Below are 26,471 nucleotides of genomic sequence, written 5' to 3'. Positions count from 1 at the left end.
GTAATGGTAAGTAAATTATGTTTATTATTATTATGTCAATATGAGAATCTCGAATTTTTCTGTACGAGTCTAGATAATTTTAGGACTTTTATTATTCATGTTCTGATTCTTTAAGTTTGGAACAAAAAGAAAAGTCAAATCCTCAAAACAAGAAACTCAGAATTTTGTGAGCATACTTGTGGTGACAGACTACCTTACTCACTGTACATGAGCTCATCCCACCAGAGACCAGAAGGCATCCATAGCTGCCCAGGTATTATAGGAGACATAATTTTTGGTGTGTGACTTTCACACTAGAATCACTGTAGTAAACAGAAAAACTCTGAGAATTAACTAATGTGTCAAGTATATCTTTTCATTCACTAATTCGATAATTATTTATTAAACAACTATGTGCCAGATACTACTCTAGATGCTTGGATCACAGCAATTTAAAAAAAAAACACACAAAATTTCTGCTCTCTTGAAGGTTATATTTTAATGAGGGGAGATAGGTAAAGAAGTATGCAAATAATTGGTAAAATAATTTCATATAATGTGTGGTATGAAGAATATACACAGGGTAAAGAGATAAGAAGTATCTAGGAGTAGGGCGGGTAAAATTCTATTTAAATAAGATAACCAAAGAAACTACTCTCAGGAAGTGACATTTGGTCTGGGAAAGGAAGCAGCCGTGTGCAAATATGGGGAGGGAGCAATTTTCTAGTCACAGGAGACAAAGATCCTAAGGTAAGGAGAAGCTTCAGTTGTCTGCAGAATAGAAAGAAAGCTGGTATATCTGTTGTATAATGAGCAAGAACAGTGGTATGAAAAGAGTTCAGAGGTGGTCAATAACCAGATATGGTATAGGGCTTGTAGATAATGGTAAGGAGTTTGTTTTTTCAAAAGTTGTGAAAAATACACATAACATAAATTTTACCATTTTAAGAATTTTGAAGTGCACAATATGGTTGCATTTAGTATATTCATGATGTTATGCAATAATTACCTCTATCTAGTTCCAGAACAATTTCAATATGCCAAAAAGAAACCGTAACCATTAAGCAGGAACTCTCTATTCCCTTTCCCTCCCAACCCCTGGAAACCACAAATCTTTTTGTCATCATAGATTTGCCTATTCTGGATATTTCATGTAAATGGGATCATACAATATGTGGCTTTTTGTGTCTTGTTTATTTCACATAGTGTAGTGTTTTCAAGGTTCATCCATGTTATATAGCATGTACCAGGATTTGTTCCTTTTCATGGCTAAATAATATTCTATTGTATTGATATACTATATTTGTTTCTTTATTCATCAGTTGATGGATATTTGGGTTATTCTCATTATTTATCTATTACAATAGACTAGTAGAAACAATAGACTACAAATTTTGTTTGAACAACTCTTCATTTGGTCCAGCACATGGTAATTCTATGTTTGAACAATGGCCAAACTATTTTTTACAGTGGTTTCACCATTTTACATTCCCTCCAGCCATGTATGAGGATTTCAATTCCCACACATTTTTGTTTTCCTTTAATCATTTTCCTTTGCTTATTTATTTACACTTATTTTCCTTTAATAATAATAACTATTATTACTTTTATATCTATCCTAGTGGGTGTGATTTAATATCTCATTGTGTGTTTTTTAATTATTGAAGTATAAATGACATATGTTATATTAGTTTTAGGTGTACAACATATTGATTTGACAATTCTATACATTACTGAATGCTCACCACAATAAATGTAGTCATCGTCTGTCATCATAGTATCATCAACATATTATTGATTATATTCCTTATGCTATACTTTTAATCTCTGTGACTTATTTATAACTGGACATTTGCACCTCTTTTTTAAATTATGTTCAGTTAGCCACTGTATAGTACATCATTAGTTTTTGATCAAACTCAACACTCAAAAAACAAATAACCCAATCAAAAAATGGGCAGAAGACATGAACAGACACTGCTCCAAAGAAGACATACAAATGTCTAACATTTGTACCTTTTAATCCCCCTTATCTATTTCACCCATTCCCCAACCTTCTTCTTCTCTGGCAACCACCAGTTTGTTCTCCGTATTTAAGAATCTGGGGTTTTTTGTTTGTTTGTTCGTTTGCTATATTTTTTAGATTCCACATATAAGTAAAATCATATGGTATTTATATTTGTCTGACTTATTTCACTTAGTAAAATACCTTCTAGGTCCATTCATGTTGTTGCAACCTTCATGCAGTCATGGTGAGGGTGTAAATTGGTGCAACCACTGTGGAAAATAGTAAGGAAGTTCCTTGAAAAATTAAAAATAGAAATACCATATGATCCAGTAATTCCACTACTGGGCATTTACCCAAAGAAAAGAAAAACACAAATTTAAAAAAGATATATGCACCCTTATGTTTATTGCAGCATTATTTACAATAGTCAAGACATGGAAGCAACTCAAGTTTTCATTGATAGATGAATGGACAAAGATGTGGCATATATATAACGCAAGATAATAGTCCAAATTCATTACTTTGCATGCAGATATCCAGTTGTCTCAGCAAAATTTGTTGAAAAGAATACCAAATTGAATGGTCTTGGTATCCTTGTAAAAAAAAAATCAATTGACAATAGATGTATGGATTAAATTCTGGGGTCTCAATTCTAGTCCATTTATCATATGTCTATCCTTATGCCAGTAAAACAATGCCAGTTTTTATTACTGTAACTGTTGCAAGTTTTGAAATTGGAAAATGTGAGTTGCCGACTTTATTACTCTTTTTTAAGATTGTTTTGGCTATTCTGGGTGCTTTACAATTCCATATAAATTTGAGCATCAGCTTTTACATTCCTTCAAAAAGGGCTGTTTGTATTTTGACATGGATTGCATTAAATCTGTAGATTGCTTTGGGGAGCATTTCTACCTTAACAATATTATGCCTTCTACTCCATAAACACAGGATGTCTTTCTATTTATTTCTATCTTTCTATCTATGTCTTTTATTTATTTCAGCACTGTTTTATAGTTTAAATTTTACAAGTCTTGCACCTCTTTGGTTCAATTCATTTCTAAGTATTTTATTCTTTTTGATGCTATAATAAATTGAATTGTTTTCTTAATTTCCTCTTTGGATTATTCACTGCTAGTATATAGAAATACAATGAGTTTTTCTGTGTGTTGATTTTATATTCAGCAAATTTGCTAAATTCACTTGTTGTTTCTAACAGTTATTTTGTGTGTGGATTCTTTAGGGTTTTTTATATACAATACCATACCCCATCTGTAGAGATACAGTTTTATATTTGTTTTATGCAGATAGTTTAACTTCTGTTCCACTTGGGAAGGCTTCTTATTTCTTGTCCAATTGCTTTGGCTAGAACTTCCAGTACATTGTTAAATAGAAGTGACAGAAACAGGCATCTTTGTCTTGTTCCTGATCTTAGAGAAAAAGATTTCAGTCTTTCATCATTGAGCATGATGGTAGCTGTGGGTTCTTTTTATAATGCTGTCTATTATGTTGAGGAAACTCCTTTCTATTCCTAGTTTGCTGAATGTTTTCATCATGGAAATGTATTGGATTTTGTCAAATGATTTTTTTAGCATAAATTGAGATGATCACGTAGTCGTTTTCCTTCATTCTATTACACTGGTGTATTACATTGATTTTCTTTTGTTTTAAAGATTTTATTTATTTATTTTAGAGAGTGAGAACGAGTGGGGGGGCGAGCAGAGGGAGAGAGAGAAGCAGAGTTCCCACTGCCCAGGGAGCCTGATGTGGGGCTCGATTGCAGAACCCTGAGATCATGACCTGAGCTGAAAGCAGACGCTTAGCCGACTGAGCCACCCAGGCGCCCCTGATTGATTTTCATATGTTGAATAAGATTTTGCATTCTTGGGATAAATCCCAGTTGGTCGTAGTGTATAATTCTCTTAATATGCTATTGGATTTGGATTGCTAGTATTTTGTTGAAGAGTTTAACATCTACATTAATAAGAGATGTTGGTCTATAATTTTCATTTCTTGTGGTGTATTTTTCTGGCTTTGGTGGCAGGGCAATACTGGCCTTGAAGAATGAGGAAGTCTTACCTTCTATTCTTGGAGGTGTTTGAGAAGGATTGATAGGTGTTAATTTGTCTTAAGTGTTTGGTAGAATGTATCAGTGAAGCCTTCTGGTCCTGGGCTTTTTTTTTGTTGGGAAGTTTTTACTTACTGATTCAGTCTCTTGTAAAAGGTTTGTTCAAAATTTCTATTTTTTTTTAATTTAAATTCAATTAGCCAACATATAGTACATCATTAGTTTCAGATGTAGTGTTCAATAATTTATCAGTTGTGTATAACACCCAGTGTCCATCACATCACGTATTTCTTTCAAAGTCGATTTTGGTAGTTTGTGTGTTCCTAAGAACTTGTCCACTTCATCTAGGTTACCTGATTTGTGGTTTACAATTATTCGTAGTATTCTCTTTTAATCCTTCTCATTTTTGTAAGGTCGGTGGTAACGTCTCCACTTTAAATTTCTGATTTTAGCAATTTGAATCTTTTTTCTTAGTCTAGGTAATGGCATGTTAATATTGTTGATCTTTTCAAAGAACCATCTTTTGGTTTTGTTGATTCTATCATTTTTCTACTTCCAATTTTATTTATCTTTAATCTTTTTATTTCCTTCCTTCCACTAAATTTGGGTTTAGTTTTCTCTTCTATTTCTAGTTCCTTAATGTGTTAAGTTGGATTATTGACTTTAGGTCACTTTTTAAAATGTAGGTGTGCACAGCTTATAAATATACCTCTGAGCACTGCTTTTGATACATCTGATAATTTTTGTTATGTTGTGTGTTTGTTTTCATTTGTGTGTATGCATTTCTAAGATTTTTTGACCCATTGGTTAAGAGTCTGTTTAATTTTCATATATTTGTGGATTTTCCAGTTTTACTCCTGTTATTGATTTCTAGTTTCATTCCATTGTGGTTGGAAAAGATACTTGATATTATTTTAATAATTTTAAATTTATTGAGATTGTTGTGGCCCAATATATGGTCTATCTTTGAAATTTTTCATGTGCACTTGAGAAGAACGTGTATTCTGCTGTTGTGGGATGGGGTGTTCTATAAATATCTGTTAGGTTTAACTGGTTTATAATGTTGTTCAAGTCTTCTATTTTTTTAATGATCTTTGTCTAGTTGCTATATACATATCATAGGTAGGATATTGAAATAACCAGCTATTACTGTAGAACTGTCTATATTTCCCTTTGATTCTATCAACTTTTGCTTCATATATTTTGAAGCTCTATCATAAGATGTATATATATACATATATATAATTTTTATATTTTGATGACTTTATCTTTTCATCAGCATATAATATCCTTCTTTGTATCTTGTAACAATGCTTTGACTTAAAGTCTAGTATATCCATTCTAGCTCTCTTTTGGATATTATTACCATGTAATTTCTTTTTCCACCTTTTACACTTAACCTATTAAAGTCCTGGAGTCTAATGTGAATCTCTTTTAGACAGCATATAATTGAATCATGTATTATTATCCATTCTTCAAGTCTCTGCCTTTTAATTGGAGAGTTCAATCTATTTACATTCAATTTCTGATAAGTAAGGACCTATTGCTGCCATTTTGGTATTTCTTTTCTATATGTCATACCTTTTTTGTTTCTCAATCCTTCCATTACAACTTTCTTTTGTGATTAACTGATTTTTTTGTAGTGTACCATTTGATTCCTTTCTCATTACTTTTTTCTGTATATTTTTAGTTATATTCTTAGTGGTTACTTTGGTCATTATAATTAGCATCTTTTTTTTCTTCCCACTATATTATAGCTTGATTGACATATAGTTCACTTGCCATACAATTGTCCATTTAAAGTGTACAATTAGCATCTTAACTTTATAAAAACCTAGTTTGAAATAATACCAACGTTGCTTCAATAGTATACAAAACTCTGCTCCTATACATTTTCATCCCTCCCCTTTGTTATTGTCACAAATTACATCTTAGTACCTTTGTGCCTATTAACATAAATTTATAAGTACTGTTTAAGCATTTGTATTTTAAATAATATCGGAAAAAAGAGGAGTTACAAAGCAAAACTATAACAATACTAGACTTATATTTACCTATGTAATTATTTTTCCCGTGTTATTTATTTCTTCATATGACTTTGTGTTGCTGTCTAGTATCCTTTCATTTCATTCTGTAAGACTTCCTTTAGCACATTTTATAGGACAAGTCTAGTAGTACCAAATTCCCTCAGCTTTTGTTTATCTGGAAATGTTCTCATTTCATCATCATTTTTGAAGGTTTTGTTAGATCTAGAATTCTTAATTGATAGGGTTTTCCTTTCAGCACGTTGAATAAGTCATCCCATAACTTCTGATCTACATGGTTTCTGATAAGTAATCAGCCATTAATCTTATTGAAAAACACTTGTACCAGGTGAGTTGCTTCCCATGCTATTTACATAATTCTCTGTTTTTGAACAATTTGAATAATATGTTTCAGTATGGATCTCTTTGAGTTCATCCTACCTGATGTTTGCTGAGCTTCCTGGATGTGTAGATTCATATTTTTTATCAAATATGAGAAGTTTTCAGGTGCAATTGATCTTCAAATATTCTTTCTGCCCCTTTCTTTACCTTCCAGGACTCCTATAATGCATATGTTGTCCATTTTGTGGTATCCCACAGGTCGTTTAGGCTCTGTACATTTTTCTCCATTCTTTCTTTCTGCTCCTCAGACTAGAATTTCAACCATTTTGTCTTTAAGTTCACTGATTCTTCTGCCAGTTCATATACACTGTTGAATCATTCTGGTGATTTTACTTTTTAGTTCCCTAATTTCTATATGGTTCCTTTTTATAATTTCTTTCTCTTTATTGACATTCTCTGTTTGATGAGACCATGTTCTATTTGTTTCCTTTGGCTCTTTTTGCTTGGTTTCCTTTTGATTTTTGAGCATAATTAAGACAGTTGTTTTAAAGTCTTTGTCATAAGTTTAATGTCTGGGCTTCCTCAGGGGCAGTTTGTATTATTTTTTCTCACACTTCCTTGTTTCTTTGAATGTCTTATAATAAAAACTGAATATATTTTAAAGTATAACATGACAGACAACCTTGTAGAGATTCCCCCCGACACACACACACCAGTCTGTTGATGTTGTTTATTGTGTGCTGTTTATTTAGTGATTTTTCTAAGCTATTTTTATAATTACCGTGTTCTTTGTCACGTGTGATCACTGAAGTCTCTGTTCTGTTACCTTAGGGATTTCTTTAAACATCTAGAGCCAAAAAAAAAAAAGCAAGTAACAAACAAGAATACCATTTTGGTTCTTTGGAGGTTGGCTTTAAATTGGAGCATTCCTTCAATGTTTAGCCAGGCATTTACAACTCTGCCTTAGCCTATATTTCCCATTTACACAGAGGCTAAAGACTAGTCAGAGGTGAAAACTTAGGGTCTCTGAAGTCTTTTCTGAGCATGAGTTTAGCTCTGAGCGTTCACATGGTCTTCTAGATCCTGCAATATATGCAAGAACTTTTCAAAGTTCTTACTACCTGCTTGTACCTCATTCCCAAGCCTCTTCCTAATTTTTTCAGTCTGTCTGCTAATTGTCCATTTGCTCCTGCCTGTAGCAACTGCAGGCTTTAAATACTTTCAAAACGTGCCACCCAAAATAAAAACCACAATGAGATACCACCTCCCATCCATTACATGGACTACCATTTTAAAAAAAAGAAGAAGTACGTCCTTCAATAAGATTAATGGCTGATTACTTATCAGAAACCATGTAGATCAGAAGTTATGGGATGACTTCCTTTGGCAAGGAAGTGGAGGAAATGAAACCCTAGGTATATTGTTGGTGGGAATGTAAAATGGTACAGCCACTGTGGAAAACAGTTTTCTAGTTCCTCGAAAAATTAAAAATGAGTTATCATATGGCCCAGCAATTCCCCTTCTGAGTATATACCCCCAACCCAAAATGTAAAGTATTGCTTTGAAGAGATGTTTTTACACTCATGTTTCCAACAGCATTAGCTATAGCTAAAAAGTGGAGGCAATGCGAGTGTACATTGATGACTGAATGGGTAAACATAATGTGGTATATACATACAATGGAATGTCATTTAGCCTTTAAACAGGAAGGGGATTCTACTATACACCAGAACAAGATGAAGTTTGAGGACGTTACATTAAGACAGAAATAAGTCTGTCACAGAAAGACAAATATTGTATGATTCTACTTATATGGGGTACTTAGAGTAGTTAAATTCGTAGAGATAGAAAGTAGAACAGTGGTTGCCAGGGGTTGGGTGGAAGGAGGAATGGGGAATTATTGTTTATAGAGTGTCAGTTTTGCAAGATGAAAAGACTTCTGGATATGAGTGGCTGGTGATGGCCCCACAATATGAATGTATTTAATACTACTGAACTGTATGCTTAAAAATCATTAAGATGGCAAATTTTGTTATGTGTATTTTACCAGAATGAAAACATTGGGAAAAAATGCTGCCCAGGAGGCCACTCCATCCTGAGATAACTTGGGGTGAGGTGGGAAAAACAAAAGCAAGTTCCTGAGCTGATCTCTTAGGGAGCCACCAGGCAGGTTAAAATGCAAAACTACAACTCTTTGAGAACAAGGTATGCATTGCCTCCTTTGGCAACTGTAAGCTGGAAGTTCCATGGCTGTCACTGAGCTATTGATTGAGGCATGGTAGGCAGGTAAATAAAAATGTCATAATGCTCTCTTACTGAAACTCAGGAGCCTTTTTCTTCGTAAGCACTACCCTGGTTGTTATAAGTTTTTTTTTTTAATTTCAGAGTTCCAAAAGAGTTGATTCTGACAGTTTTTTCCTAGCTTAAACATTGCATTAGTGAAAGGATAAATCCCTGGCTTTCCCTACGCCTCCATTTTCAGTGACATTACTCTCTGGAGTTTGCTTTTCTTTCTTACTAATGTGGAAAGTTGTTAAGGAGTTTTAATCCAGTTAGTTATAGGATTACAATTTATATTTTTAAAAGATTCCTCCCGGGGTGCTGAGGTGGTTCAGATGGTTAAGCATCTGCCTTCAGCTCAGGTCATGATCTCCAGGTCCTGGGATCAAGCCCCATATGGGGCTCTTAGTGGGGAGTCTGCTTCTCCCTCTCCCTCTGCCTCTCCCCCCTTGCTCAAACTCTCTCTCTGTGTCTCAAATGAATAAATTTTAAAAATCTTTTTAAATTTTTTTTAAAAATAGAAGATTCCTCTCTACGCTCTTTGGAGAATGGATTGTAAAGAGGTGAAGAGTAGAAGAAAGGACACCAGTTTGGAGGCTTAAGTGGTAGTTCATCCAATTATGGGTTGGTCTAGGATGGATTGGATTGTTAGTAAAGTTTTTAAAAATGGGTGATTCTTCGGTTAGAATGGCTAAAATTGACAACTCAGGAAACAACAGGTATTGACAAAGATGTAGAGAAACGGAAATCCCCTTATACTGTTGGTGGGAATGCAAACTCATGCAGCCACTCTTGAAAACAGTATGGAGTTTCCCCAGAAAGTTAAGAATAGAGCTACTCTACAATCCAGCAACTGTGCTACTAGGTATTTATCCAAAGGACACAAAAATACTGATTCAAAGGGGCACATGCACCCCAATGTTTATAGCAGAAATATCCACAATAGCCAAAACTTGGAAAGAGCCCAGATGTCCATCAACAGATGAATGGATAATGAAGTGGTATATATATACAATGGAATATTACTCAGACATTGAAAAGAATGAAATCTTGCCATTTGCAATGACATAGATGGAACTAGAGGGTATTATGCTAAGTGAAATAAGTCAGAGAAAGAAAAATACCATATGATTTCACTCATGTGTAGAATTTAAGAAACAAAACAGATGAATGTAGGGGAAGAGAAGGAAAAATAAAATAAGATAAAAACAGAGAAGGAGGCAAACCATAAGAGACTCTTAACTATATGAAACAAACTGAGGGTAGCTAGGAGGGAGGTGGGTGGGGGGATGTGGTAACTGGATGATGGACATTAAGGAGGGCACGTGATGTAATGAGCACTGGGTATTATATGCAACTGGTGAATCACCAAATTGTACCCCTGAAACTAATAATACACTATATGTTAACTAAATTGAATTTAAATAAAAAATTAAAATAAATAAAATAAGAATGTGTGATTCTTGGTATATTTTTGGAGATCACCTCTAGGTAATCTCCAGGATTGTTTATGGGTATATGTGGAAAGTGAGAGGACAAAAGGAATGAAAAACATACTTAAAACTTGGATAATAGTGCCATTTTACTGATGAGGGAGACTAGAAAAATGACAGGTTTAGGGGGTAAATATTCAAGTCTTCTATTTTGAAAATGTTACATTTGAGATGGCTTTAGACATTCAACTGGCCTTGTCAGGGAGTCAGTTGGTATAAGAATCTGGAGCTCAATAGAAAGATCTGAGCTGGAAGCAGATTTGGTAGTCATAAGCCTATAGGTAGTAATATAGAGTCGTGAAACCAAATGAGAACTGTTAGGGAGGAAATAAAATTAGAAAAGAATAGGCTAGGTAAGGAGCCCTGGGGCACTATAACATTTAGACAAGCAGAGAAGGAGCCATAAGACAACTGGGAATTTATCAGTGAAGTAGGAAGAAAACCAAGATTGTGCTGTTACGGAAGCCAAGACAATAGTATTTCAAGAAAAAGTGGTAAACTGCATTGAATGCAGATGAGAAGTTGAGATATAATGAGGATAGAGAAATTATTATTGATTTGGCAAGATGGGTTGGGGGATATTACAAAAAACCTTATCAAGAGCAGTGCCTTATTGAAACAGATTTAGGAGAAAATGGGAAATATGGATACAATGACTATAGAAAACTTCCAGAAATTCTGCTGTAAAGAATAGAAAAATGGAGCAATAGCTTGATGCAAATGTGAAGTCATGGAAGTTTTTTTTTTAAAATAAATAGGATGTACAAGAATATGCTTATATGCTAATACAAATGAGATTGGTGATGCAGAAAGACAGTATATTTATATGTGTTAAGACCTTGAGAAATCAGGGGACTGGAATCCAAAGCACAAATGAAGGGGATGGCCTTTGATAGGACAAGGATACTTCATCCATTGCAAATGATAATCTACTATCTATTAAGCTCCTGCTATGTACCAGGTACTACTTAAAACACCTTACACATATTAATTTAATGCAACAGGACTGTGAGGTAGAAACCTTTATTGCCCTCATTCATTTTAAAAATGAAAAAAACGACAGCATAGTAAGTTTAAATAACTTACTCAAGTTCACACAAACAGTAAATGGTAGAGTCATGATTTGAACACTGGGAGTATGGCATTAGATCCCACACCTTTAACCACTATTCTATACAGTATATGGAGAAAGCTGGAGTGTAGACACAGATTAAATAGATGGTATATTTGGTTATAAAAAGAGGAGGAAGTTCTCATCTGATTGCTTTTATTTTCTCAATGAAATATGAAGCAAGGTCCATATCAATATCTGTAAATCTGTCTCATTCCTTTTAATGCCAGCATGACAACTTTACCATATATTTGTACCACAATATAGTTATTTAACTAATCAGTTCACTATTGATGAAATTTTGTTTCCAGGTCTTTATTAGAATCCCGCAATGAATATTTCTGTGCATATATCTTTGAGCATATATATAAGTATTTCTGTATGATGGATTTCTAGAAGTAGATTTTCTAGATCTTCACAATTAAATTTTTAATAGATATGGCCAAATTGTCCTCCCAAAAGGTTACACTTACATATACTCTTATCGAAAGTGTATGGAAGTATCTATTTTCCATACCCTTGGAAATATTTGCTGTTATAAATCTTTATAATATTTGATACTCTCATAGGTTATAAAAAGAACACCTAGTGCCCAGGTCTTGGTTTCTAAATACTATTGTTCTGATAAAATGAACTAGGGCTCCATGTAGAAATGGTTGATTCCAGCACTGGGATAGGAAAAACAAGATTAATCTGGAACAATTTATGGTGCCAGAAAATAAGGAAGTAGTCAAACAATGGGGACCTGTCTAAATGACACAGAAGCTCTCAGTGGCCAAAGTTGAAACAATGATAGTATTAGGTTATAAGTCAGAATAAAATAAATATCCATTAGTCCATGCTGATATAAATAAATGAGTAATTAAATGGGGGAGATGGGATATCTTCCTTATAGAATTTCAATTAAAACATATAGAAGGAGTGAAAGAAATAAAAAAATCAACATTAGGTAAACACCACAGTAGTAACTGTCACTATCAAGAACAATTGATGAATGCTAAAATTAGTGGGCAAAGCATGATGAGAAACAGGATATTTGAATAGTCTCAATGTATCTTCCTATAAGACATTTATTAATTACAAAGAGGAAAATAGTAACTTTATAGTGAACCTTACCAAACACCACCTTAACCAAGTGATCGAGGTTAATTTCACCAGTATTAAGACATATCAGCATTGGCTATCTTCTGATATGATGCACTAAAAAGGGCAAATCATGGGGAGGAGTTAAGATGGCAGAGGAATAGGGGACCCTAAGTTCGTCTGGTCCCTGGAATTCAGCAGGGACCTGCAAAATCAATTGGATCTGAGAAAAGAAATGCTGCAAAATTACAAATAGAAAAGTGACCACTTTTGGGAAGGTAGGAGCTGCGGAGACTTGAATCTGGGGTGATATGTCTGAAGATACTGTGGAGGGGAGGGAACCAGCTTAAGGAGGCTACCACAAAGTAATATAAGCAGCAGAGTGCAAAATTGGAACTTTTAGAAGTCTGCTACAGAGAGGGACATCCCTGGCTTAAAGGTGCTCAGGTGGCAAAGCAGGGTGGAATCCCAGTGGGACAGCATGGTCTCAGGATCCCTGGGGTCACAAGAAGGATAGGGATGCCTGAGCATGGCAGAGTTTCCAGGCATTGGAGCAGGGAAGCTGGCTGAAAACCGTGAGTCTAGGGGCAGGCTTTCTGCTTGGTGTTGCCATAAAATGCAAATTGCTGCAAGGTCACGTGACCACTTTCCTGGCAGGGGCCCACCAAAAGGCCTGATGAGAGACCCCTGCCTTCCCCTGAGAGGAACAGTACAGGTGTGTGCTGCAGGAGTCCATGAAATTTGGCCTTGAAATTCAGTTGTGTATCTGAGATAAAAATGCTCAGTCACAGGCCAGGTGAACACAGCATTAGGATGGAAACTGAGGAGACAAGAGTGATAGCTTCTCTATGAGGGCTCACTGAAGAGTGGGGGGCACAAGTTTTCAGCTCCGGGGCTAGAGAGCGGGACACAGCCATTTTCATCCCCCACATTAGTGTGGAAAGTCTTCAGGGAGCAAAACTGCCACATCATGGAATCCAGAGCAGCTTACACTTAGTCCAGCCCACTGGCAAGAGCAAAGGCACCTGAGAATCAGCAGAGCAGGTGCCTCCCCCAGAAGACCAGTAGGAACAACTGACTAGCACCAAGTCTATTGATCATAGAGAACTGCAGAGCTTCAGCTCTTGGGGAAAACAGTATATACCATTTGTGGTTTTCTTTATTCTTTGGTCTTTCAGTATTATTTTTTCAGCAATTTCCTAATTTTTTCAATTCTTTTTAAATCCACTTTTAATTTTTATTTATATATATATTATATATAAATTTTTAAAATTTCCATTCATTGTATTTTATCTTATTTTTGAGTATATATAAGTTTTTCTTTCTTTCCTATTTGGGGATCCAGCTTTAACAAGCAGACCAAAACACACCTAGGATCTAGTTTTTTTTTTTTTTGTTGTTGTTGTTCTGTTTTGTTTCTTGTCTGATTTTTTCTTATTTTGTTTTGTTCTTTTTTTTCTGTTGCTATTGTTGTCTTTTTTCTTTATTTCTTCTATTCTTTTCTGGACAAGATGACAAGATGGAGAAATTTACCCCAAAAGGAAGAACAGGAGGTAGTACTCACTGCCAGGGATTTAATCAATATGGATATAAGTAAGATGTCTGAACTAGAATTTAAAACAATTATAAAGATACTAGTGGGCCTTGAAAAAAGCATAGAAGACACTAGAGAATCCCTTACCAAAAGCATAGAAGACACTAGAGAATCCCTTACCGCAGAAATAAAAGAACTATAATCTAGTCAGGCCAAAATTTAAAATGCTATTACCGAGATGCAGTCCCAAATGGAGGTTCTAAAAGCAAGGATAAATGAAGCAGAAGAGAGAGTCAGTGATATAGAAGATAAAATAATGGAGAATAAGGAAGCTGAAAAGAGGAGAGAAAGACAACTACTGATCACGAAGGGAGACTTAGAGAACTCAGTGATTCTATAAAGCAAAACAACATCTGGATAATAATGGTCCCAGAAGATAAAGAGAGGGAGAGAGGGGCAGAAGGTTTATTTGAACAAATTATGGCTGAGAACTTCCCTAATCTGGGAGGAAAACAGGCATTCTAGTCCAGGAGGCACAGAGAACCCCCCTCAAAATCAATAAAAATAGGTCAACACCTTGACATATAATAGTGAAGCTTGCAAAATTTAAAGATAGAGAGAAAATCCTGAAAGCAGCTCAGGATGAGAGATCCTTAACCTGTTACAAGGGTAGAAACATAAGTCTGGCAGCAGACCTGTCCAGAGAGACCTGGCACCAAGAAAGAACTGGCATAATATATTCATTGTGCTAAATGGTAAAAATATGCAGCCAAGAATACTTTATCCAGCAAGACTATCATTCAGAATAGGGAGAGATAGTTTCTAGGAAAAACGAAATCTAAAGGAATTTGTGAACACTAAATCAGCCATGCAAGAAATATTGAAGGGAATCCTTTGAGTGAAGAGAGAGCCCAAAAATAACAAAGACAGAAAGGAACAGAGACAATCTACAGAAACAGCAACTCTACAGATAATACGATGGCACTAAATTCATATCTTTCAACAATTACTCTGAATGTAAATGGAGTAAATGCTCCAATAAAAAGACATAGGGTACCAGAATGGATTAAAAAAAAAGACCCATCCACATGCTGCTTTACAAAGACTCATTTTTGACACAAAGACACCTCCAGATTGAAAGTGAGAGGTGGAGAACCATCTATCATGCTAGTGGACATCAAAAGAAAGCTGGAGTAGCCATACCAATATCAGACAAACTAGATTTTAAACGAAGGCTGTAATAAGAGATGAAGAAGGACACTATATCATAATAAAGGAGTCTATCCAACGAGAAGATCAAACAATTGTAAATATTTATGCCCCAACTTGGGAGCAGCCAAATATTTAAAGGAATTAATAACAAAATTAAAGAAACTTATTGATAATAATATAATAATAGTAGGGAACTTTAACACCCCACTCACAGAAATGGACAGATCATCTAAGCAGAAGGTCAACAAGGAAACGATGGCTTTGAATGACACACTTGACCAGATGGACTTCACAGATATATTCAGAGCATTTCACCCTAAAGTAGCAGAATACACATTCTTCTCAAGTGCACATAGAATATTCTACAGAATAGATCACATACTGGGTCACAAATCTGGCCTCAACCAGTACAAAAAGATTGAGATCATACCATGCATATTTTCAGACCACAATGCTATGAAACTAGAAGTCAACCACAGGAAAAATTTGGAAAGACCACAAATACAGGGAAGTCAAAGAATATGCTACTAAAGAATAAATGGGTTAACCAGGAAATTAAAGAAGAAATTAAAAATACATGGAAGCAAATGAAAATGAAAACATGGCAGTCCAAAACCTTTGGGATACAGCAAAGGCAGTCCTAAGAGGGAAGAATATTGCAACACAGGCCTCCCTCAAGAAGCAAGAAAAGTCTCAAATACACAATCTAACCTTACACCTAAAGGAGCTGGGAAAAGAACAGCAAATAAAGCCTAAATCCAGTAGGAGAAGAGAAATAATAAAGAATAGAGCAGAAATCAATTATATAGAAATAAAAAAAAAAACAGTACAACAGACCAAGGAAACTAGGAGCTGGTTCTTTGAAAGAATTAACAAAATTGATAAACCCCTAGCCAGACCTATTGAAAAGAAAACAGAAAGCAACCAAATAAATAAAATCACAAATGGAAGAGATCACAACCAAAACCACAGAATCACAATTATAAGAGAATATCATGGACAATTATATACCAACTAACTGGGCATTCGGGAAAAGATGGACAAATTCCTAGAAACATGCAAACTACCAAAGCTGAAACAGGAAGAAGTAGAAAACTTGAACAGACCCATAACCAGCAAAGAAATTAAATCAGTAATCCAAAATCTCCCAACAAACAAAAGTCCAGGGACAGATGGCTTCCCAAAACCAGACAAAGACCCCACTAAAAGGAGAATTACAGGCCAATATCCCTGATAAACATGGATGCAAAAATTCTCAATAAGACACTAGCTAATTGGATCCAACAGTACATTAAAAGGATTATTTACCACAACCAAGTGGGGTTTATTCCTGGGCTGCAAGCATGGTTCAACATCCGCAACGTGATACACCACATTAATGAAAGAAATGACAAGAACCGTATGATCCTCTCAATAGATACAGAAAAAGCTTTTAACAACATACAGCATCCTTTCCTGATTAAAACTCTCCACAGTGTAGGGATAGAAAGAATATACCTCAATATCATAAAAGCCATATACTGAAAACAGCTTTTCCACTAAGGTCAGGAACACGAGAGGGATGTCCATGCTCACCACTGTTGTTCAACACAATACTGGAATTACTAGCTTTAGCAATCAGACAACGAAAAGAACTAAAAGGCGTACAAATTGTTAAAGAAGTCAAACTTTCACTCTTTGCAGATGACATGATACTCTGTGTAGAAAATTCAAAGGATTCCACCAAAAAATCGCCAGAACTGATACAGGAATTCAGCAAAGTTTCAGGGTATAAATTCAATGCACAGAAGTCAGTTGCATTTCAATACACTAACAATGAGGCAGAAGAAAGAGAAATCAAGGAATCGATCCCATTTACAATTGCACCAAAAGCCCTAAGATACCTAGGACTAATAAACCTAACCAAAGAGGTAAAAGATCTGTACTTTGAAAACTATAGAACACTTACGAATGAAGTTGAGGAAGACAAAGAAATGGAAAAATATTCCACGCTCATGGACTGTAAGAACAAATATTGTTAAAAGGTCTATGCTACCCAAAGCAATCTACACATTCAATGTAATCCCTATCAAAATACCGCCAACATTTTCACAGAGCTGCAATAAACAATCCTAAAATTTGTATGGAACCAGAAAAGACCCTGAATAGCCAAAGGAATATCGTAAAAGAAAAGCAAAGCTGGAGGCATCACAATTCTGGGCTTTAAGCTGTATTACAAAGCTGTAATCATCAAGACAATATGGTACTGGCACAAAAACAGACACATAGATCAGTGGAACAGAATAAAGAGCCCAGAAATGGACCCTCAACTCTATGGTCAACTAATCAGCAAAGCAGGAAAGAATATCCAATGGAAAAAAGACAGTCTCTTCAACAAATGGTTTGGGAAAATTGGATAGCCAGATGCTGGACCACTTTCTTAAAATATATACAAAAATAAACTCAAAATGGGTGAAAGACCTAAATATGAGACAGGAATCCATCAAAATCCTAGAGGAGAACAGAGACAGCAACATTTTTTACCTCGGCTGCAGTAAGTTCTTGCTAGACATTTCTCCAAAGGCAAGGGAAGCAAAAGCAAAAATGAACTGTTGGGACTTCACCAAGATAAACAGCTTTTGCCCAGCAAAGGAAACAGTCAACAAAACTAAAAGGCAACCTGTGGAGTGGGAGAAGATATTTGCAAATGTCTTATCAGAGAAAGGGCTAGTATCCAAAATCTATAAAGATCTTATCAAACTCAACACCCAAAAAACAAATAATCCAGTCAAGAAATGGGCAGAAGACATGACCAGACATTTCTCCAAAGAAGAAATAAAAATGGTCAACAGACACATGAAAAAATGCTCAACATCACTCGGCATCTGGGAAATACAAATCAAAACCACAAAGAGATACCATCTCACACCAGTCAGAATGGCTGAAATTGACAACTCAGGAAACAACAGATCTTGGTGAAGATGCAGAAAACGCGGAACCCTCTTACACTGTTGGTGGGAATGCAAACTGGTGCAGCCACTCTGAAAAACACCATGGAGTTTCCCCAAAAAGTTAAAAATAGAGCTACTCTACAACCCAGCAACTGTACTACTAGGTATTTATCCAAAGGATACCTAGTGATTTAGAGGGGCACATGCATCCAAATGTTTATAGCAGCAATGTCCGCAATAGCCAAAATCTGGAAAGAGCTCAGGTATCAAGAGACGAATGGATAAAGAAGTGGTATACAATGAAATATTAATCAGCCATCAAAAAGAATGAAATCTTGCCATTTGCAACAACATGGATGGAACTAGAGGGTATTAGGCTAAGTGAAAAATGTCAGAGAGAGACATATACCATATGATTTCACTCATATGTGGAATTTAAGAAACAAAACAGATGAACATAGGGGAAGGTAGGAAAAATAAAATAAGATGAAAATTGAGGAGGCAAACCTAAGAGATGCTGAACTCTAGGAAACAAACTGAGGTTTGCTGGAGGAGGGGTGGACTGGGGGATGAGGTAACTGGTGATGGGCATTAAGGAGGGCAGTTGATGTAATGAGCACTGGGTGTTATATGCAACTGATGAATCACTAAATTCTACCTCTGAAACTATAAAAAAAGGGGGGGGGGCACATCACTTCTCTGGTATTCTTACCAAAAACACATAACCCCAGTCTAATCACAGGAAATCATCAGACAAACCCCAATTAGGGACATTCTACAAAATAACAGCAATAAATAATAAATGTAATGTGGGATACTGGATTTGAACCTGGATCATAAAAAGACATCAGTGGGACAAGTGGAAAAAATCAAATAAGGTCTGTAAATTAGTTAATAGTACTGTAGTGATATTATTTTCCTGCTTTTTGATAATTATACTATGGTTATATAAGGTGTTAACATTAGGAGAGGCTGGGTGAAGAATATAGTAACTCTTGCTATTTTTGTAACTTTCCTATAAATCTAATTTTTTTTAAAAAAGAGCTCATTGTCTTAATTTTTATTACTACTCTGAACATTTTTCTTAGTTTATTAGTCATTTATATTTGTTTCTATAAATTTTATTTTTTTAAGATTTACTTATTTGTGAGAGAGCAGGAGCAAGTGAGTGCAGAAGCAGGGAAAGCTCCAGGCAGATGGAGAAGCAGGCTCCCCGCTGAGCCAAGGAGCCCGATGGGGGACTCAATCCCAGGACTCCGGGATCATGACCTGAGCGGAAGGCTGATGCTTAACCAACTGAGCCACCCAGGCGTCCCTATAAATTTTCTTTTTTACCCACATTTTTCTTGCATTACTGACTTTTGTATATTAAGAAAATGATATATATTGTATATTAAGGAAATTAGTACCTTGTACATGGCAAATTATTTTCTAGTTTGTCTTTTGACTTTTTTATGGTGGGTTTGTTTGTGTATGTATATGTAGATGTTTTTAACTGATGATTTCTGCTGACCTGTGTGCAGAAAATTAGGAATAGTAGCTAAGTGGCTTTAAGTCTTCCATGTAATCAAAAGACCACAGAATAGGAACAATACTTTGACTTCTCTCCATTAAAAATTATATTTATTTAAAAATTCACATATAGTAAAATTCATTCTTTCTGGCATATAATTCTAGTTTTGACAAATGCATACACTCCAGTAACTATAATCAAGATACAGAAACTTTCCATTATTAAAAAATTCCTTGTGCTACCATTTTGTAATCAGTCTGCCATTTTTAACCCTTGACATCCACTGATTTGTTCTCTGTTCCTATAGTTTTGCCTTTTCCAGAATATCATATAAATGGAATCAAAATGTAAGTAGCCTTTTGAGTTTGGCTTCTTTTACTTAGCAAAATGCATCTGAGATTCATCCAAGTTGCTGCATGTATCACAGTTCATCATAGTTTTTATTGCTGAGTAGGATTCTATTGTATGGATATACCACGGTTCATTTATGCACCAGTTGAGGGACATCCTCCATTTTTATTTTCCTCTATTGTTAGTGATCTGCAGGTCTAGCAAAGGGCAGAGGTGAGAATTTCCACTCAACAGGACTAAATTTCTTCGGAAAAGTCCAGCTTAGAAGTATGTCCCTGGGTAACATGTGCAAGAGTTTATACCAGGATAACTTACTTCTTCCCCTTACACTATATTTAAAATTGAAGAGTTAATCCTAAGTGAGCACTATATCAAAGGTATAGGAGTTTGTCCTGAGTATAGTTAGATGATATCCTCAGAGCAGGCCTGACAGGTATTCTGGAAGCCAAGTCATTTGTAGAGTATTTAAAAATTTTTTTTAATTAAAAAAAACTGAAAAAAGTAAAAATCGCCCCAAATCACACCACTTAAAAAATTTTATAAAGCAAAAGTCCCCTTTCAGTCTATCTAATCCCACTTCTAAAAAGTTTACAATTATATATGTATTTCCCAGCTTTTTCCTAAATTTATTCAGAAATACCTATATACACATGTATCATACATATACAAGTGCTTCTGTTTATAAAATGCATTCACATTATACCATTTCTTGCTTTTTAAATTAATACAAAATTCTGCACATCATACAGATTAGAATGTATTCATAGATATACCCCATTATTTTAATGGATGTATAGTATTCCACTAAATGAATGTGTCATGATTTATTCATTTTCCTATTGATGGACAGTTTGGTTGTATCCAATTTCTTTTTTTTGGTGACTTTGAGATATAATTCATAAAAATACAATTCACCTATTTAAGGTATACAATTCATTATTTATAGTATATTCATAAAGTTGTACAATTTTCACCACAATTTTAGAACATTTTAATCAACTTCTAAAGAAACCTCATACAATTCAGCTATCACCCCCAGCCCTGAGCAACCACTAATCCACTCTCTGTTTCTATATATTTACCAATTCTAGATACTTCATATAAATGGAATGATATAATTATATAGTCTTATGACTGGCTTCTTTCATTTAGCATGCTTTCAGGGTTCTTCCATGTTTGTAGCATATAATAGAAGTGTTCCTTCTTCTACTTTTTGGAAGAGTATGTAAAGAATTTGTATTAATTCTTTAATGTTTGCTAGAATTTATCTGAGAAGCCATTTGAGCCTAGGCTTTTTCTTGTGGGTATTTTTAAGAGTTATTAATTAACCTCTTTACTTGTTATAGACCTTTTCAGATTTTGTTTTCCATTGGTTCCAGTAGTTTGTGTGTTTCTAGGAAATTTTCCATTTCATTTAAGTTATCTAATTTATTGTTATGTAATTGTTCATAGGGCTCCTTCATAATCCTTTTTATTTCTAGAAGGTTGGTAGTAATGTTCCCTCCTTCACCTCTGATTCTAGTAATTTGAGTCTTCTTTTTTCCCTGGTCAATCTAACAAAAGGTTTGTCACTTTTGTTGATCTTTTTTTATAGAACCAACTATTAGTTTCATTGACATTCTCTACTGTTTTTGTATTCTCTGTCATTTATTTATCTAATATTTTTTATTTCCTTCCTTCTGCTTACTCTTAGTTTGCTCCTCTTTTCCCAGTGTCTTAGGCATAAAATGAGGTTATTGATATGTGATCTTTCTTCTTGTTAAATATAGGCACTAGTATTTATAAATTTCTCTCCAAGCATTGCTTTTGGTGCAGCGCACATTTTGGGATGCCATGTCTTCATTTCCATTCATCTCAAAGGATTTCCTAATTTCCCTTGTGATTTCTTATTTGACCCATTTGTCATTTAAAAAGTGTGTCTAATTCATGTTTATGAGTTCCTCAACTTTGTTATTGATTTCTCACTCCATCCCATGGAGTCAGAAAACATACTTTGCATGATTTCAGTCCACTTAAATTTACTGAGGTTTGTTTTATGGTCTATGATATGGTCTATTTCTGGAGATATTTCATGTGCCCTTGAGAAGAATGTGCATTCTGTTCGTGCTGGCTAAAGTATTTCATAGATCACTTTAAGGTCTAGTTTTATGGCACTGTTCAAATCTTCTACTTCCTTGTTTATTATTTAACTGTTCTATTACTGAAAATGGGATACTGAATACCCCAACGCTTACTGTAGACTTGTGGATTTCTCCTTTCATTTAATTCAGTTTTTGATTCATGTATTTTGGTGCTCTGTTGTTAGATGCATATATAATTTTGCTCTTTCTGATGGGTTGACTCTCTTATCATTATAAGATGTCACTCTCGGGGTGCCTGGGTGGCTCAGGTGTTAAGCGTCTGCCTTCGGCTCAGGGCGTGATCCCGGCGTTATGGGATCGAGCCCCACATCAGGCTCCTCCGCTATGAGCCTGCTTCTTCCTCTCCCACTCCCCCTGCTTGTGTTCCCTCTCTCGCTGGCTGTCTCTATCTCTGTCAAATAAATAAATAAAATCTTTAAAAAAAATAAGATGTCACTCTTTGTATCTAATGACATTTTTTGTTTTAAAGTCTATTTTATCTGATATTAGTATAGCCACTCCAGCTTTCTTAGAGTTGTCATTTGCCCAATATTTCTTTCTATCCTTTTACCTTCAATCTGTTTGTATCTTTGAATATAAAGTGTGACTCCAACAAATAGCATAGAGGTGACTCTTGTTTTTCCCAGTCTGACACTCTCTGCCTTTTATTGGATTGTTTAATCTACTCATATTTACTGTTATTATTAACATAGGTGGACTTAAGACTGCCATTTCACTGTTTGTTTCCTATATGTCTCTGGAGGGTTGTTTGGTTGGTTGTTTGTTTGTTTGTTTTGGTCTGTGTTCCTCTATTCGTCATTTTGCATTGAATATTTTCTAATGAAAAATTTAAATTTCTTTAATAATATTTTCACTATATATTTTCAGTTAGTTTCCTAGTGGTTGCTCTAGGGTTCACCATACAAATCTTAACTGAATTGTCTTCAGATATATACAAACTTAATTCCAGTGATATAAACACCTTATTCCTATATGACTCTATTTCTTTCCTCACTTTTTTGTACTATTATTGTTATACATATTCTTTCTACACATTATTAACCCAACAATACACTGTTATATTATTACTTGATATAAGTTTAGGTCTTTTAAAGAAGCTCAGAGAAGAAAGAGCAAATAAATATTTGATGTTTTTTATATTAACATTCTTATTTCCCATTTCTTGTTTTCTTCATTTGTTCCCGTAGATTTGAGTTACCATCTGGAGTCATTTCTACAGTCCAATATAGCTTTGCCTCCACCCACCTCCTATGTCCTATTATTGGCAAATATACTGCATTTTTATATGTTATAAACCCAACAATGCAACTATGTACATATTGCTTTATAAAATTACTTTTTAAATCAATTAAGAGAAGAAAAATGCATTTAGACTGTCTCTTCTAATTATGTAATTACCTTTACCCATGCTAATTTTCTATATGTGTAGATTTAAATTATTATCAGAAGTCATTGTTTTCTTCCTGAAGAACTTCCTTTAATATTTCCTGTAAGTCAGGTCTGCTGGCAGCAATAGTTCATGATTATGTGGGAAGACTTACATTTTATCTTCATTTTTAAAAACACAGCTTTATTGGATATAGGATTCTATATTGACAGTTGTTCCCTTTGAGCACTTTGAATATGTTACTACACTGCCACTCCATTGTTTCTGATGGGAAGTCAGCTGTTAATCTGATTAGGGTTCTCTTGTAAGTGATGCTTCACTTTTCTCCTGTTACTTTCAAGAGTTTCTCTTTGTCTTTGAATTTTAGCATTTTTATTATGATGTGTCTGTGGATTTCTTCTTTATCCTACTTGGGGTTTGTTGAAATTCTTGGATGTGTGGCTAATGTTTCTCATCAAATTTGGGACATTTACATCCATTATTTATTGGAATATTTTTTCTGCTTCTTTCTTTCTCTTCTCTTTTTCTGGTCCTCTCATTACAAGTATGTTGGAGTGCTTAACGGTCCTACTCTCTGTTCAACTTTCTTCATTTTTTTTCTTCCTATTCTTCAGCCAAAATAGTATCATCTCATTTAATATTTACAACCTAATGAGGTAAGTAGTATTATTATCCTCATTTTATAGATGAGAAAACTGAGGCTCAGATTAAGTGACTTGCCAAGGTCACAAAGTGATAAGTGTGGCTGTGAAGTTCAAACACAGGCCTGATTCCAAAGTTTGTACTACTTCCTCTATATCATATTTTCCTTCTATTCTCCAACAACGACAAACAACTGAGGCATTTGGAAATGAGTGGCTCTCTTCTAGAGAATGCTTTCTTCCCACTTTTAGTATTGTTTGCTAGTATGTTCCTCTCCTAAAATTCATATACCTAATATATAACATATATTAGATAGTCATTCAATGTTTATTGCTTTGAATTCAGTGATTACTCAATGGTAGCTAGCTTAAATGACTATGAGAACATCAATATTTTGACCTAAATGATTTCATTAGAAAAATATATAAATTTTTGAAGACACTGATAACTTTATGTGGAAGCATTCACTAAATATGTGGACTGACTTATGAAAAAACATATTGTCACTGCTGATAGTTGTCATTCAACAGCATTTGTTGATGTTTAGACCCAGGGTCTTGGTCATTTATTTACTACGTGGATATAATTAGGGATAAATGAGCTCTAGTAAATAAGTATTTCAACATTTTATTAGTTTTTTAGTTCTGCATGTAGGAGGCGATCTTGGAAAGAATGTCATCTTTATGGACAAATACTGAAGACCCCAGATAAATTATAAAGATTAAAAAAATCCTTAGAAATAATCACTTGTAATTTATCCTGAGAAAATGATATTCTTTGTACCCTACACTTCATACTCTGTCCTATATAGTCTTTGATTATAAAAAATGTTTTCTACCAATTCATTCTGAAACTGAGAGGGATTATCTTAGTTTTTCTCTCCCTCAATTAGTTTCTCTTCTTCAAAACCAAACAAATTGCTATCTATACACAAATTCTAAATCCAAGATTCTGATGCAAGGAAGACCTCCTGGGACTCACCATCTATATATCTTTTAGCTACCACTGATTTCTGTAGTGTTATCTGTAGCAGATGATATGAGAGAAGCAGCCTGGAGATCCGACCGTTGCTTTTTGTTCTTTCCAAATTCTATCACCAATATTTTCCCACGTAGTTTATATCCATTTACTAGATATAATGCTTGCCTTGCTATCTCCTTATCTAGAAGAGAAAGGAAAAACATCAATTTACATAGGGCTTAATAATTCAGTTCTATTCCAAGTCTAGTTTATGTTGTTTTGCCTTGGAGTTAAATATAGGCTATAAGGCTATATAGTTATTTAATTTTATTATCTTTTCCATAATCTCAAATTTGTATAACTCAGCAAGATTAAACTAATGGTTAAGAATAATGACAATAAAAACTTAAAATGGATGTTTGAGAGTGTCTCCTAATTCAAAGATAAGGTCAAAGAAACAAGAATACAGACAGTGTGCCAAAGAAAGCTAAGCTATACAACTAATAATATATTAACCTCTACCTTAGATAACAGATTACAGGTATTATGATAATGAAATCATTTTCAAACTGGATGACATGAATAAAAGACGTTATCATGGTACTGAGGACATTTTGTTACTTTTTTCTTTTGATGGCAGAGTGGGAGCCCTCATTGGGATAAATATGTTAAAGAATTCTTGTAGGCATATGGATGCTTGAGGTATGGGAGTATACAGTGTATAGCAGGAGTTTTCAATTTATGGGCCTCAGAGTCTGGATGTGGTAAATTTAGAAGTGGAATTATTGCCCAGAGTCTGTGAAATCATAGGTAGACAAGCAATGTCTTTAGACTAAACCAATTTATGTATCACATATGTATATACTATGAATTTTCAAATGTTATTATTTCAAAATATTATTATTTCAAATGTTCACTTTAAAGTACTTAGTTTATAAAATCTTTTTATTATATATTTTTTCAATTAATGGATATTAGCTTGGGGTCAGTGAAATATATTTTAAGTTTAAAAAGGGCCCTCACACCTGAAAAGACTGAAAACCATTAGTATAGAGGATCCACAAACCTTTAACATGCTAGGAAAGATGGTATAAGAACATATGAAAAAAGTGGAGGGCAGTTTTGGTACTGCTTACATGTAAAAGCACTTGCCCATGCATAGACTACTAGGCCATTTATAAGTAATGATAGTTTAGGGATAATGAAAGGTATAGCTCCTACCCAGCTTCCACCAAAAGAGACAGTCTGGTCTGTTATAGAAAATGAAATTCCTGTATCATTGTTCTCTTTTAATTAGGATACTGAAGTCATGTATTAAGATAGAAACAATTGTTAAAAGAATTTAACATCATTCACTAGTTAATTATGGATTACTAGTGAATCAGCATGTTAACTTATAGTCTCTTAGTCCCAAAG

At 34.6% G+C, this 26,471-nt stretch overlaps 1 protein-coding gene across 6 annotated transcripts in view; it reads right to left on the bottom strand.

The window, feature by feature from the left end:
- Window positions 1-22,782: 22,782 nt before the first annotated feature.
- Window positions 22,783-26,471, bottom strand: part of RBM41 (RNA binding motif protein 41) — a 55,791-nt gene continuing 52,102 nt past the window's right edge. For all 6 annotated transcript variants that reach the window (XM_087859965.1, XM_087859967.1, XM_087859964.1 and 3 more), the window contains one exon: window positions 22,783-25,257. In XM_087859965.1, coding sequence (XP_087716091.1) covers window positions 25,091-25,257 — 167 coding nt within the window. In that variant the 3' untranslated portion in view covers window positions 22,783-25,090. The remainder of the gene's footprint in view (window positions 25,258-26,471) is intronic.

Source organism: Ursus americanus, chromosome X, assembly GCF_024610735.1.
Source record: "Ursus americanus isolate L20-20 chromosome X, mUrsAme1.1.p, whole genome shotgun sequence".
Lineage (NCBI taxonomy): Eukaryota > Metazoa > Chordata > Mammalia > Carnivora > Ursidae > Ursus > Ursus americanus.
Note: the sequence above shows the minus strand (reverse complement) of the source record. Positions and strands in the feature narration are given on the sequence as shown.